Source organism: Lactuca serriola, chromosome 8 (genome assembly GCF_051521515.1).
Source record: "Lactuca serriola cultivar US96UC23 chromosome 8, Lser_US96UC23_V15, whole genome shotgun sequence".
Taxonomy (NCBI): Eukaryota; Viridiplantae; Streptophyta; class Magnoliopsida; order Asterales; family Asteraceae; genus Lactuca; species Lactuca serriola.
The window spans coordinates 203,390,637-203,407,732 of NC_136415.1; the positions used below are offsets into that span (position 1 = coordinate 203,390,637).

General features: G+C 36.2%; 1 protein-coding gene across 1 annotated transcript; it reads left to right on the forward strand.

Moving 5' to 3' along the window:
* Positions 1 to 4,138: 4,138 nt before the first annotated feature.
* On the forward strand, positions 4,139 to 6,792 carry SLP2 (subtilisin-like serine protease 2). The gene has a single exon (XM_079018321.1). The coding sequence runs from the start codon at positions 4,180 to 4,182 to the stop codon at positions 6,487 to 6,489; it is 2,310 nt and encodes a 769-aa protein (XP_078874447.1). The 5' UTR covers positions 4,139 to 4,179; the 3' UTR covers positions 6,490 to 6,792.
* Positions 6,793 to 17,096: the final 10,304 nt, after the last annotated feature.

Consider the following 17,096-nt stretch of genomic DNA (forward strand, 5'->3'; position numbering starts at 1 on the left):
GTATATTGCTATGTTACATCTGCTCTTCTTGTGTTGGAGTATTGTTAATGGTATTGGTTCTTTTTAATTTCATTTCATAAATCACACATAGTGATTTTGGTGTAAATTGAACTATTTTGTGCTCATAGAGCTTCTAGGTGAAGATGAGTAATAATTTGTTATTGGATGATTTTTCCAAGGAAATAAACCATTTTAGATCCTTCTTATGTTCACCTGAAGTGTTATAACCTCTGTCTGAATTCCCCTGAGTTATTGAATTCATTTTGAAGTTTATTGAAAGTTGGATGGCTAAATAAGAAAAAAGAATATGATCATGTAATCTATTTAGTAGTTGTGATTCGACTTAAGGGAGGAAACGATGTGTTCCATGTGTGTCATGTTTTTTTTAACTTTGTGATCTTATTATGCTTTGAGTCTAGTTCATTCATTTGGTCTCCTTTGGCTTCCATGATCCATAATACGACATTTAAGGAGTATTTTGAGCTTAGATTTATGAGTTGACCATAAATGGTATTATAGTCTTTTAACAAGTTTATGATGGTGATACTAGGTATGAACTTGTGTACATAAGTTGAAGTGATATTGTTCAAGTAAAAAGTGTGTGGTTTTGCTAGCATTTGAATAAGGTGTGTACTTGGATGCATAAGTTGAAGTTATATTATTCAAGTGAAGAGTATGTGGTATTGCTAGCATTGTACTAAGGTGAGTACATTTACCTTTAGACACTTATCCCCAATATATGGAGGTTTTACTTGCGTTTCCCATTTTGTGATAATATATGCATACATATAACTTGTTTGGATACTAAATGTATACTATGTGTTTCCTTTCTACAAAATGGTATTGTTTATGATTCGTGGACATTCTTATTTTGAACCAAGGACATGATTTTGTAAATGTCATTTATTAAAAGGGGATTTACCTTATTCTTGATATTTCGAGTCTATGTATCCTTTGATCTTTATTATGAGTTATTGGGAGCATACATCTATTATCATTAATCTTGTGTTTTGAAAACTATATAAAATATATTTGATTGCTATTTGCTTATATGTGCATATACTTGTTTGCATTCATGAAACAAGATTTTGAAAATTGATTTGATAATAAAAACTAATATTATCTATTTTGAAAGTGTTTTGACATCCTATTTATGCATACATACTAGGATGGAAGACTTGTGTGTTGCGTGTTGAGTTATTGTGAGTATATTTCTAATAATCCTCATGTGAACATGTGGGATTGCTACCCCTTGTACGTGACTAGGGATCATCGCTACCTAGTTCTTAGATCGATGGTGGGAGACCCACTTAAACGACCTTATAAGAAGGCAGACCCTTCTTCCTAGAAAATATAGAGGTGGGAGATTCAGTCTCTAGAAACTTGAGAGGAGACCTTTCATGTGTCCACCACCATTTATCGTTGTGAGATTGAGCTTATCAAGATTGACATGGGTTGTGATAGTTGCATGTATTGCATTATCTATTCGAGTTGTTTCTTCTTAAAATAATTTTTGGAAAAGTATATATATATATATATATATATATATATATATATATATATATATATATATATATATATATATAGGTTATAGATCCGGTAAGAAAATTTTTTTGGTAGGAAGGTAAGAAATTTTTTTTCGACTTATTTTTTTGGCGAAAAAAACAAATGAATCACCAAATGAATCAATAATAACATGATTCACTAAAAAAAATCCCGAAAAAATATTTCAATGATTCATTTTTATGATGATTTTGTTGGTATTCACTAAAATTGTCATAAAAGTGAATTTTTTTCTTGATTTACTTAAAAATGAATCATGAAGGTGTTTTTTTCGGAATTTTTTCTTGTGAATCATCATACTTTTGAATCATCTAATGATTCATTTCAATTTTTTCTAAGAAAATATGCATATAAAAAAATTTCTTACATTCCTACCAAAAATTTCCTTCTTATTTGATATTGACTCTCTCTGTATATATATATATATATATATATATATATATATATATATATATATATATATATATATATATATATTGGTTTTCATCAGGACTATCGAATCCGAGAGGGTGAACTAATATGAGTAATTACCGATACATATAATCTTGTTTGACTTGTTATTATTGAGATGTCTTATTACAATGTAATTACCTTGCATGTTACAAAGTAAGTACCTTGCATCGTTCCCTTTATTTGTGAAGTTAGATAGCATTTTATAGTTATGGCAATGTTCTTAGACTTAAGATATAATTATCCCTGACCTGAAGTTTTAAATGATGTTTTATGATTTTTTTTTTAAGGTATGGATTTGTACATTTGGATATGAATATTATGTCTAACCCTGGAATGATATTCACGAGTCTCCTAACCTAACCCACTTCTTAATAAAAATTTGAGGGATAGATGATGTGAGTAGAAGCTTAAAGGATTTAATAGCTTTTGGAATTTTAGAACTTTAGGTTTAATGTATTGACCTTTTAAACCTTAGTTTTGATATTTTTGATATTTGTTTCTCTCGTATTATTACAAACTAAACTTATTTTGGGCCTATTATCCATATATTTGAACTCTGAAATATCTTTTGAATTAAACTCTATAGCCGACGATTTTACAAAACTTAAACTCTAAAAATATTTTTAAATAACTTTATTTAAAACTATTTTATTTAGGTCTTACGAAAAATATTTCATTTTAACAATTCAAATATGATAAACATAATTTTCTATCTTAAACGTAAACACATCCAGCATAAATCTTCAATTTATTCCAATAAAAAAACATGTTTTATAATTTCTCTAGACTATCATTTTAATACTATTGGTCATATATGAACTAGAAAAAATTCACGAGTTTGATACTTATTCTTGGCTAAAAGAATAATTATTTTATATTATTGGTTAAATATTTATCCATGGTTAAAAAGAATCATATTCCACTTATCTCAACCGCCTCAAACCAAGCAAGAAAGATGTGACCCATCAAACTCTTACAAACCATTAAATTATGATTTCCAATTTCATTTTAATCTTTTTACTTTTCAAAATTGTCGTAATATTAATTTAAGTATAAAAAATAACAAACGTAAACACCAAAACTGTTATTATATAAAATTTAAAGAGCAATTTTTCAGACTATATCAAATAAGATTATATATTAAATTCAAAGTCATTTTTTGTAACAATAGGTTCTTTTGCTTAAAATGGAAATTACAAACAATGAAATTAAAGTTGTCAAAGGTCGGAATTTTTCATAGAATTGTTTTATGTTTTATACTATTAAGGTCAGATTTAGATTGAAAAATTCTATCGAATTACACTAGTCTTCAAATCTGCTCGCAAAATCTTATTTCTATATTATTTATTATAACTTGCAGTTGATTAATATATCGATCATTTTTTGTTTGTGCAATATTTATTATGAGGCTTCTTGAGACATGCGGCCTTCGATTTCAAGTTGAATGAACAAAAATTTAAAGATTAACTATATAACAAAGACAAAGAGACAAGCAAGATCATTTTTTACACAAACAAGACTTTCATCGCTAGTGATTATTTATTTTTTGTTATAACTTGTTGATTACGACTACTATGATCGAGATTTTATTTTTTTGCTTATAGCATCTTAAAATCAAGATCGATATATTAACAAACATAAATGAAACTAAAAAAAAGAGTTAAAATGTAATCTCTATATTGCTAGATAAACCTATCTTACAAAAATCTTATTAGTCTTTTAGGCGTTTTAGGTATGAAGTCTTAACTTTATTTATAAGGTTTTGAACTCTTAACTCTACTTATAAAATTTCACACCTAAGTCGTTAAATATTATCACAAAACATATAATAAAACCAACTTTTGTCTTCTTTATTTGATCACTATAAAAATTAAAACTACGTAAAAGTCCATTTATGGCAATATGAGCAATGTAAGACCATTGTTTAGATTGGATTGAGTTCGATCGGATATTAACCACTTTATCCATATAATCTAACATATTTAATTTTTTCCTAATTTAAGTCCTTTCTTGATTATTTTTAAATTATATGGCCAATATATGATTTAAGAATTAAAATTAAAACAAATTTGTTTTATTAATAAGTAAATAATAAAATCCACCAGGCTTATTATGTGCTTATAAACACACACCCCAATACACACACTCACACTTCACTCTCCCATGGCTGTGCTCATCTGTACACTTTTCCTCTTCCTTTTCGCCGCTGGCGAAGCCGTATCCACAGATCCGACGCTGAAAACTTACATTTTCCGAGTAGATGGCGAATCAAAGCCGTCGATCTTTCCCACTCATTACCACTGGTACACTTCTGAGTTCACTGAATCCACCAGTATCCTTCATGTATACGACACAGTTTTCAGAGGCTTCTCTGCGTCTGTCACTTCCTCACAAGCTTCCGCCTTGGAAAAGCATCCGTCTGTGTTAGCGGTGTTTGAAGACCGCCGCCGTCAGCTTCATACTACTCGGTCGCCGCAGTTTGTTGGGCTGAGGAACCAGAGAGGTTTGTGGTCTGAATCGGATTACGGTTCAGATGTTATTATTGGCGTATTTGATACAGGAATTTGGCCGGAGAGAAGGAGTTTCACCGATCTGAACCTCGGACCTGTTCCGAAGCGGTGGAAAGGCGTTTGCCAGACCGGAGTGAAATTCACGGCGAGGAATTGTAATAGGAAGATTGTTGGAGCTCGATTCTTCGCTAAAGGACATGAAGCTTCTGGTGGATTTGGAGGTATTGGATTCGGTGGCACGATTAACGATACAGTTGAGTTTCGGTCTCCGAGAGACGCCGATGGCCACGGTACTCATACGGCGTCTACAGCCGCCGGTAGGTACGTTTTTAAAGCTAGTATGGCTGGATACGCTTCTGGAATAGCTAAAGGTGTTGCTCCGAAAGCTAGATTGGCGATTTATAAAGTTTGCTGGAAAAGCGCTGGTTGTTTTGATTCAGATATCCTTGCAGCCTTTGACGCTGCCGTTAACGACGGTGTAGATGTTATCTCTATTTCTATCGGAGGCGGCGACGGCATTTCTTCACCGTATTATCTCGATCCAATTGCAATTGGAGCTTACGGCGCTGTTTCGAGAGGTGTTTTCGTCTCCTCCTCCGCCGGAAACGACGGTCCTAACGGAATGTCGGTCACTAACCTAGCCCCGTGGCTCACTACCGTCGGAGCAGGCACAATTGACAGAAATTTCCCGGCGGAAGTTATCCTTGGCGACGGAAGAAAGCTCGCAGGTGTATCGTTATACGCTGGTCCCTCATTCAGCGGAAAAAAATATCCCCTAATTTATCCCGGAAAATCAGGAATTTTATCTGCATCATTGTGTATGGAAAATGCATTGGATCCAAACCTCGTCAGGGGTAAAATTGTAATTTGCGATAGAGGCAGTAGTCCGAGGGTGGCCAAGGGGTTGGTGGTGAAGAAAGCCGGCGGTGTCGGAATGATTCTCTCCAATGGAGTTTCCAACGGTGAAGGACTCGTCGGCGACGCTCATCTCATCCCGGCGTGCTCCGTCGGGTCGGACGAAGGAGACGAAATTAAAGCTTACGCCGCCACCGGCCGCGCCACCGCTACAATCAATTTTCAAGGAACAGTTATCGGAATAAGGCCAGCGCCGGTGGTGGCCTCCTTTTCCGGTAGAGGACCCAACGGGATGAACCCCGAGATTCTAAAACCTGATTTAATTGCTCCGGGAGTAAACATCTTAGCTGCTTGGACCGACGCCGTGGGTCCGACTGGGTTAGATTCCGATGATCGGAAAATGGAGTTCAATATCCTGTCAGGAACTTCAATGTCTTGTCCTCATGTGAGCGGCGCCGCCGCTCTTCTAAAATCCGCCCACCCGGACTGGTCACCAGCGGCAATAAAATCCGCCATCATGACCACCGCAAGCACCGTCAACAAACAGCTCCAACCCATGACAGACGAATCCACCGGCAACGCAACCACACCTTATGATTTCGGCGCCGGTCATCTAAACCTCGACCTCGCCATGGATCCAGGTCTAGTTTACGATCTCACCAATCAAGATTACGTAAGCTTCCTATGCTCAATCGGCTATGGCGCAAAGACAATCCAGGTAATCACTCGATCTCCGGCGGCTTGTCCGATGAGAAGAAAACCAGTCCCGGAAAACTTAAATTACCCATCAATCGCCGCCTTGTTTTCCACCGGGAAAAAGGGGGTTTTGAGGAAGACATTGATTCGAAGAGTGAAGAACGTCGGTGATGTGAATTCGGTTTACAATGTGAAGGTGGAGGCGCCGAAGAGTGTCTCGGTGGCTGTGAGGCCGGGAAAGTTGGTGTTTTCCGATAAGGTAAGGGAATTGAGTTACTACGTCACCGTGAAAATGGACGGGAGTAGTGTAATGATGGGTGATTCCGGTGCTGTATTCGGGTCGCTTTCATGGGTTGATGGAAAGCATGTGGTTCGAAGCCCTATTGTGGTGACACAATTAGACCCAATGTGATTTGTTTGATTTTAGAGGATTTGATTCTAATCATATGGTGGTGTTTTCGCTGGTAAATTAATCCGATGTAGGCGTGTGTAGGTGGCGAGTTGCCGGAGAGTTTGACCGGAGAAGATAGATTCTCTGCTAGGGGCATCGTGTTTTGCTTTAGGGTCAACTTTTTTTCTTTATTTTTTTCTTCTTTTGTTTGTTTTTATTTTTCATCGCTTTTTTCATAATTATGTAAAATATAATTATATGGTTTGACGTTATTGCAAATTCCAAAAAATTACAAAAAGAAAACTCAATATTCACTCGTTTTAACTTTTGACTTTATCTTTTTTTTTTCTCGAATTATTCGATTGTAATATATTGTAAGAAATTACATGTATTTAAAGAAGCACTACATCGACCATAAGTCAAGTCTTGGTCTTTTTAGGGGATTTAGTAATTATTATTGGACTCATGGAGTAGATAGATTATTAATTTTTATTGTCTAAAAGTAATATTTTGTTTCATAAAATCTTCTCGAGTCTTTAGGGAACAAAACTTCTTTGTTCTTTCTTTTTTTATGTAAGTTTGCTTTAAAGAAAGTATTGTTTGAATGATTCCATCTACCTTTCTTTGTATCATCTCTTTTGTATATGGTAATACTTCATTCAGTTCCAAATAGATACAACATTTATTTAGTAGGAACGTTCTGCTTAATATATAAGTATCGGTTAATTAATTAGTAAAATAATATTAGTGTTTTTGATCTTTCATAGAAACAATCACTTAACCCTTGGTAAATGACCATTTACCTTTCCTTGCAATCTGTTTAATGTTGGGTGTTTGGGAGGAGAAGAATGCATTTGAAATTGATATGAAATCAGGATCTGATTTGAAAGATGGTGTGTGTGATCTCCAAATCTAATATTTTGACCCTATCCCGGTTACATAAACTCCAGATTATAATGACAATTTTCAAGGAAGTCTTGTATCGAAGTTGGAGGTCACGTGCTAGGGTTTTTACATATTTCGAATTCTTATTATAACAAAAATAAGATTAATCATCATTAAAATTTGATTTTATCCCACTAGGCTGATGATGTGCAAGGGGGTGCAACCTCCTTGACTCCCGTCATTTGTTGGTGATTTTAATGTAACAAGACATTTAGTGTGCTTAGAACTAATATGTGAGTTAAAATGTTTATAATTTGTATTCTATACTCTATGTTCGGAGTGTGTGGTGCGCACACATATATAAGATCAAACTATAAGCAGGTACACCAAATTAGTGGGGGTCAAGGGGTTGCACTCCCTTGCTGGGTCCTAGGGGTAGCGCGCCTAGCGGGGTCCAAATGCTAGAGCCCCTGGTGGTGGTCCCACAAATATCAACAGGTTTGGAAACCATTGATCATGCCATTAGTTTCGGGATTACTTGACTAACTCAAAAGACAACAACGCTAAAATGCAACCCTAATTGTTAATTATAAACATGACTTTTCACATTGAGCCATTATACCTTTCTCTCAGCTCTGCTTTTTCTCCGACGAACTCAGAATTCTTCTAGTAATTTGGTTTACGTTTCCATGCATAGTTTTGTAACCCATTTTGATGATCGGTTGGTGTAGAATAAAAACATCTTGAGATTTAATGATCATAAATATGAAGAACATAAAAGAGATGAGTAATTTCATGATTTTATTAGAAAGAGAGAAATAAAATATTATATGAAAAACACGGGCTGAGAGAGATAACATTCCCTTGGTGGGAGAGATCCCACCACACACTCTCTCTCTGGAAACTACATTGTGCACTCTTTTTTTAATACATGACCAACTCTCTCTATTTATAAGGAGAGAGAAACTAAAAAAATACAATAAATGGAATAAAATAACATAACTATCACTCATAATTTGTAGATCATTTACATGCTCCAACATTTTCTCCCTAAATGCTCGCAAATGATGAGGGATACAAATAAGTGATAAAAGGCTAAAATACACAGTAACTGACTAGAAACTGTGGTAATAAAACGAAACATAATGAGAACCAAATGCTGAAATGTCTCTGAAATTCTGAAGTGTATGTGAACTCCAATGTTGGCCATGAATCTCTAATAAGTAAAGATCTTCGGCTTCAAGGTTACCACCCTTGAGGTAGAAAAATAACATCCAAATCTTAAAACTAGTCATAACCCAATGATCAAGTAGAAGATCCAATAAGAAAAACACTTCGACTTCAAGAAGTCTGAAAAACATCTCTAGTTCTTGAATCATAATACACCCAAAATTCTTCAAAAGAATAACTTGATAAAAATATGAAACATCCTGTGGTAGAGTCAGAATAATAAATAATCTGGATCCGGTAAACATCTAGTGAAGCCAAAATTTTGATCATGATGACCAAAAATCAGTGCCACGTCGCATCACTAAATAAACCATCGTCTTCAGAAGTCTTCGAAAATCCAAACTTAAACAATCATAAATACATATCCGGATGATAACATAATATTCTCTCCCTATTTTGGATAACCAATGACCGGATATTAAAAATAAACAAATCATCTGGATGGAGAGTGTTGGATACCAAGAGCTTTGCATGCTCTCCCTAGATGTATGAAGGGTCTCGATAAAACATGAGAATGGGAGTAAAATAAATACTCTCTGGTCATATGTAGTTGGTTGATTCTATCGCTGAAAAACTGCTCGTACAAATACCAAAGTAACAAATAATAACTCTACATGAGAAATCTCTGTTGTGCTGATAAATATCAATGTACCCAAAGTGTAGTGTCGGAACTCCTGAAGTGATCTTCAAAAAATAAAGTTCACATGCTCAAGATACATGGTTTGTCAACCAAAGATCAAAACAAGTCACAAATATCCCGTAAAGCGAAGATTGCAAAACAATTTTGTTGATCAGACGCAATTGCGGTACAATCCCCGCGATGAAAAATATGATGTCCGACTAATCCTCATGGAAAGAATAAAATTATTCCAATATAATCAGCATGAAATAAACCAATGTGACTATCATAGGTTGGATTGTGGCAAAAGTTGGTATTGAAAAACTAATTGGTATTAAAAAAAATTAACAAATTGGTTTTGATAAAAAATAAATAAATAAAAAGGCTAAGGTATGTGTTGGTTTAAAGCAAAAAAATTGGCTAGATATAACAAACATTGGTGTTAAAAAAATAGATGGTGTTAATTAAAAAAATGAAGAATAAAGGAAGGCGGGGGCTGCTATGATAGGGGAGGAGGAAGGAGGTGGAGAAGGGTTGCAGCCGAGGAGGGGTACTGAGGAGTTGTACTGAAGAGGAGGGGATCCACGGGTTGAGAAGGTCTATAGTGGAAGGGTAAGGAGGAGTACATAAGTGCTACCGAGGACTAGGAAGTATGCAGTAGGGTCTATAGTAGGAGTTAAGATGTTAGGCTGCGATATGGTTGAGTGCAATCTGCGGTAGGAGCTGAAGAGTGAAGCGAAGAGGGGGAGGCTGAGGTAAGTCTGCGGTACTACTCTATGGTGCGAGGAGGCGAATTAAAGAAGGTAGATTGCGGTAGCAGTCTGCGGTGCGAGGGGATGAAAAAGTGAGGAGTCTGCGGTAAGCTTTAGGTCTACGGTGCGAGGAAACTAAAGAACAAGGGTTGCGGTCAAGGCTAGGACGAGGTTTGCGGTAGGAGATGCAATGAGAGGTCTCCGATTGTGACATCCCTATTTTCACGGCCAGAAAATACCGATTTTGTTTATGCTTTATTAAAATCAGAGTAACTATTTTAATAAAAATGTTGCGGAATTTGTTCCTAGTAAAACTTGATAAATACGTTATCAAAGCATTTTCGTAGAAAAGTATTTTTATTCATTTTAAAACATTTGGGATGTCATCATCAATACAAAAACATAAACATAAACAAAACTTACATTCATTATCACTAGTGATTTATGTCTCCTTAATCTCTTAGCGTAATGTGACTTCATATCAACACCTATGATATAAATAAACTGAGTGGGTCAGGTTGGGAAACCTGGTGAGTACATAGCGTTTTCAACCCACAATAATATAATTATTATGTTTAATCTTCAAACAATTAATCAACCCAATTACCCATCCTCATTATCTTCTTTACTCCTAAGAATCAACTATTCATCGTTCATTTATTCCTAAGTATCATCCTAAGGAATTGGCACGAAGTCCATCGTTACCAAGGTTTATAGATTACAACTGGTGAACACGTAGTCCAAAACATCTGGTGAACACTTAGTTCAAAAATAACTAGTGAACACACTTAGTTCAAAAATACCTAGTGAACACACTCAGTTCAAAATACCTAATGAGCACCTAGTTCAAAAACACCTACATGTTACGAGCCTGCTAGCGTTCCACTGGACTGTCGAGTATAGTCTGTGGTCATCATTTATACTCCACTAGATGACTGGATCACTGTCAACATTGAAGTTTTTTTCATCGTGTTATCACACAACAACTATTTCATCTACCCATGTTTTACCCAACACATTTTGTAGATATAAAATACATATACAATTTAAATCATTTAAAACATGTAATAAAATACTTCATATCTATGTGTAAGATGAAAGAGACTATGTACTCACTTGAAAAGGTGGTGACTCGGTACTCGGACGACACTTCATTTACTTTAAACAATTCCTTTGACAGAACCTAGTATCATTACCACTAGAGTTTAATCTAATACTCGACGAGACTAATTAATAGTCTAACTATTATTACTATTATATAAGCGTTAACACAATACTTTTCACCCACTATGTACAGACATGGGCTAGACATGGAACACCGGAGGGCAGGATCATTTGGGCATATAACACTTCTGAAATCCAACAACCCAAGCGGCCCTCCAAACCAGATTCCCCGTACCGCGAGTGGTTAAAAAGATATTATAACGACACTTATATAGCTCATAATAATAGCCCAAATATTTATTATAAGGTCCTAATAACATTACTATATTTAAATAAAAACTATATTTAAAATAGCGTAGGTGTATCTTACATACGAGGGGGTTTGGCTAGAAGTCGGGCTCTGCAGGGGCAGAACTTCCGACCCGAAAGCTCTTCTTCTCAGAGCCGTCGAGCGCTCTGGGGCTTTCTTCTAGCGCTAGGGGAGTTTTGGGAGGTTTAGAGAGAGTGTAGAGAGAAGAAAGAATTGGAAAGGTGTGAAGAAAATGAGGGTGGGAGAGGTTCTATTTATAGGGTGAAATATGGCTGAACTTGGTGCCATATGTCACCATCTGGTGGCAAGACTTGGGGAGAAAGCAATGACCAAGATTGTGTTACATCACCCATTTTCGCACAACACACTTCCGACTTCTAAAATCCGTAACTTTCGAATACAAGCTCCGTTTTTTACGTTCTTTATATCCAAGAGTAGGTAAAAATAAGATCTACAATTTTCATTTTGACTCCGTCGGCTAATTCTCGACCAATCTTAAATTAACAGTAGGAGGAGATTATATTGTTAAATGTCCGCGTAAAATTCATAACTTCTAAATACGGACTCCGTTCCTATTAATGAGATCTTAAACTATCATTTAGGTCGCGTAGGCCAAAAACCGCTCGAACTAAAATTCGAGTTTCGGGTCGTGCACTATGCCAAATCTTAAAAAATTCATAACTTCCTCATACGAAGTCAGATTTGGGCATTATTTTTTTTGTATGTTCTCGGTTTAACGTATACTATAACTTTTTTTAGATCACTAAGGATAAAAAGTCCTCTATCGTAAATTCACAATTTACGTCTCCCGGTGCCGTGCCGGTTTTGCCGTAAAATTTCGATGGGCCATAACTTTTTCGTTATAACTCGGATTTCGGCGTTCTTTATATGTACGGAACCCTTGAAACATATATTACAACTTGGTTAAGATTAATCCTTCTAAATTATATTCCATTAAAACTTATTTCTGACACTCATTGTCTCTAAATTGACCAGCCCGGATCTGCGGGCGTTACATTGATGGACTGTAGAGGCTGCTCAACAAATCTCGGTATTGAACATTTTTGTCAGTTTTTTTGGTCTTCGGTACTAGGTACCGAGGAGGAGTATGCTGATGACGAAAAATGTTATTTTTCATGAAAAATTGATTCCGTAGAGCCTATATCTTGAAGTTTATCAAATGAAATCTTTCCTAAAACATATATAGATGATATGGAGTGTTGGGAAGGTAAAAAGTTGAGAGGACAAGGCATGGGTTAAAGGAAAAATGTGGAGTGTGTAGGGAAATTAAGTGGACAAAAAGTGATGAGATAGGTCAAAGTCACGTGGTTTTTGCTTGGGAGGGAAAATAAAATTGGAGTACTATTTCAAAAAGAGTAACAAGGACAAATACCTTTTTGCAAACTAATTTATCATGTTCAAGCATTCTAATAAAGATCTACAACATCAATATTTGAAGCAATATTTGAAGAACAAGAGAACATCAAACCTCTTGATGAGATGAACAAAAATATTGTTGGAACATAATCTTCAAAGAAATTCTTCTCCGATTTCTTCAATAAACCCAAGATTTTGTGTCTTATTTCCAAAGCATAAATAAAATGCCTGGAGCAAATTCTTCAATTATTTTTAGACCAGAAAAATCTTCTTCTCCCTTTTTCTTCTTCTTCTTCTTCTTCTTCTTCAATGGCATCATAAAAACTTTGCAAACCCGGATTTTCTAACAGAAAAATGAACAAGTATCAACAACTTTTTTTTATTCTTGAAAGCTTGAATCAACACTTAAAAATAGAAAAACTTATCATAAGAACATCCGGTTTTGAAAGCTGAAATTCTTGCAAAAATAGAAAAATCTTCAAGATAAACACCGATCGGGAGTCGTTCCCTTGAAATAGTCGCTTAAACCTTCAAGGTACGACTTTGATACCAATTGTTGTAACTCATTTTGACGATCGGTTGGTGCGAAATAAGAACATCTTGAGATTTAACGATCATAAATATGAAAGAACATAAAATAGATGAGTAATTCCATGATTTTACTATAAATATATAAATAAAATATTACATGAAGAACATAGGTTGGGAGAGATAACTCTCCCTTGGTGGGAGAGATCCCACGACACACATACACACTCTTTTTCTCCTCTTTCTCTCTGGAAACTACATTGTGCACTATTTTTTTAATATAAGGAGAGAGAAATTAAACAATACAATAAAGGGAATAAAATAACATAACTATCACTCATAATTTATAGAGCATTTACATGTTCCAACACATAGATTAGAAGTATCCATTTGGATTATTCTAGAGTAAATTTCTTGTAACCCAGACATATGGTAGATCTATCTGTTCAGAAAGCGAGACTGCGCGATCCACTGAGAATCCAAATTTCCACCGTAATCCTTTCTATACACTAACATCATTTTGGTCGAACCGAGATTAAACACAACTTATATAATCGAGCATTCCGCATCTCCGAACTTGTCTAAGATCAAGATTTGAACTCTATTGTTAATCTGTAAATTTCATTATACTAAAAATGATATGCTAACATTAAAATCACCAAAATTAATTTGATTTTAATATGGATCCTACTCAAGTCTTATTTCTTGATGTGTTTGGTCAATAAAATTTAACGAAGAAGTAATGAAAATGACGGCATAATGGAAGGGAGGGGATAATGTACATGAATGAATCATCACTGTTTAATTTTCATGTTTTCTTACATTCCATCCGAGGATGATTGGACCCATAGTATGTTGGCATTCCAACCTGATGATTGCCTGGACCCATAGTATATTGGCATTCCAACTCTATAGTTGAGGGCCTGAGGTATTCCAACTTGATGGTTGACTGGACCCATAGTATGTTCTTCAGCTTAACTAACTAACCATAACTATAGTCTACATATTTTTCATCATCAAATCTATACAATTGAGTGACCCAACAATACAAAACATGCAAGTATCATACATACAACTAGCATCAAACATCATAATCCAATATATATATATATATATATATATATATATATATATATATATCGGATAATATCCGAAGGGGGAGGAGTCACCGTTCCGATCAACACGACGCCCAACGTAGTGATGTACGCTTAGAATAGGCTGAAGCATTAATTCATAACTTGCGGTAGGCTAAAAAAACTCGATTTAACCGAATAAAATTTAGTTAAAATAACAAAATACCCATTGACATAATATGCATATAATTTAAAATACACAAAAAGTAAGTGATTTAATATTAATTATTATATCTATTCAACATCTTTGTATATAATTGACAAAAATGCAAGAACGGTCGTGTGGTTAGCTTAAAAATATAACTTTGGACTAGCACCAAAGATCAAAAATTTTTATTTTATTGCGAGTTTGGTTTAGTTTGGTTTGAACTTTTTAATAATGATGATTTTGCTCATTGCTATTTTATTTTCCATATTTTTTTATTACAACAATTAAAAGTAAAATAAAAAAAATAAAATTCTCTCTCTCTCTCTCTCTCTCTCTCTCTCTCTCTCCTGGAATGGAATGGAATGAGGATGAATTGAATTGTTTCCATGATGGATATCGCAATTGTTTCCTTTTCTTTTCATAGAAAAGTTACAACGAAAAGTTCATGCCAAAGATGATAATATTGATGAATAAGTTTTATACCGTTAATTTACGATGAATCATAGTAAAGATATAAAATAAACTATCACATGTGTTGATTGATTAAACGTGGCCTACTTATGTAGCACCTGGTTCCTGGTACGTATTCCTTGTAATTAATAATTCTTATTTCTTGCATTTTTGCCTTGGACTCGACGAGTTGAAGGACCAACTCGCCGAGTAGAAGCGGGATGAGACGCGGGGTCCAAGCTTTGGACTTGGCGAGTAGACCCTGTTTGGGCAAAACCCTAATCCGGGTGTTTGCATCCTATTTAAACGCTCTAACTTGGCTTCCTTTGTCTCTAACACTTCCAGAGAGCTGTAGAGCAAAACCCTATCCCCCATATTGTTCTTGAGAGTGTTCTTGGCTTTGTGAAGAAGGTTTGGAGCTTAGAAGAAGAAGGAAGAGGTTGAAGTGTGCAAGGAGGGGAGGTAGATCCGAAATCTTCACTGAGAGAAGCTTCCATTCAGGTAGAAAAGTTCTTACCTTGATCATTAGTTCATTAGATCCCCTTTTTGTCCCAAATTAGTGGTTTTCAAGCCCTAAAACCTCAAACTCCATGTATTTGTGCTCTATGTTCTGAAAGGACTTCAGATCTAGACCTTATGGACGTATTAGAAGTATAAAGTTTCTATGGTTGAAGTGGTTGAGGTCCTCATTGAGTGTATGACCTCATTAAGAGCTTGGTTTTGCCTTTTGGAGCTTATAGGGCCATGCATGCACGTAAAGTTTGCAACTTTACGTGATAAGCATGCCCTAGGAACATAGATCTATGGTTTGGAAGCGTTGCATGTCTCAGATTTGGTCTGTATGGGAAATGGGTCGAAGGGACTCGGCGAGTCCCAAAGTGGAACTCGGCGAGTTCTATGAAGGTGGCCTTAGACTCGGCGAGTTGGATGAACAACTCGGCGAGTCCTACGAATATTGCCTAGAACTCGACGAGTTGTTCTTCAAACTCAGCGAGTCATATGAACTGTTACTGAGTAAGAGGGGTTTAAGTGTTGAAGGTCCAACCCTTCGTATCTACATGCGGAATTAGCAATTTAACGTGTAGCAATAGTCCCAGAAACCCAAATCCTCATAAAGGATGCTCTGATGAGGATTTGGAAGTGAGTGGGAGATCTGCTCGTGGAGACTCGGTGAGTTGTTCTTGGACTCGGCGAGTCGGATCTATAATCCCAAGTAGTGAGTTGAGGGTGACTCAGTGAGTGGGAAGTGGGACTTGGCGTGTAGGACCAGGTTAGTAGGAGAAGGACTCGACAAGTCTGTGCGATGACTCGGCGAGTCCATTCAATTGGAAGTTGACTTTGACCAAGGAGTTGACCTTGGACCAGGGGTGGGTCAGTCATTTGACCTAAGGGTATTTATGAGTGGCTAATCTATGTTTATGGATTTGTAGCCGGAGGATTACCGGTGCAGCAGTCAGACGTCCAGCAGTTAGACTTTTGGTAGCTACTTTTCGTGGTGAGTTTCCTTCCAGTAGGAACGGGTATAAGGCACCAAGGCCGGCCCGTATAGACGATATGATAGTATCGGAGTGTGGGCAGAGCCCGTATCTCTTAGTTGATTCTGATGATGATATATGCTAGTGTGGTAGAATTGTTTATACTCGTTGTCTGTGTGATACTTGTATGTTATGGTTTAGTAGTGGAGTGTGGGCGAGGCCCGTATATCCTAGATAGCGGAGTATGGGCGAGGCCCGTATCTCCCAGTTAACGGAATGTGGGCGAGGCCCGTATCTCCCTGAGTGTGGGCGAGGCCCGTATCTCCTAGCTGTTCATTATATGATTGTATGGTATGTGGTATTATGGGGGAACTCACTAAGCTTCGTGCTTACAGTTTAGAGTTTTGGTCTCAGGTACCTCTTCAGCGAAGGGGAAGGAGTTGGCACGGTAGCGACACATCATACACACCCTTTGTTTTTCCGCACTATGAGATTGTTCTGGGATTTGTACTCTGACACTATGGTTGATTCCATGTTTTGGTTTTCAGACACGTAAT

Excerpts from the sequence above, each read along its gene's own strand:
- SLP2 (XM_079018321.1), top strand. The coding sequence starts at position 4,180 with ATGGCTGTGCTCATCTGTACACTTTTCCTCTTCCTTTTCGCCGCTGGC.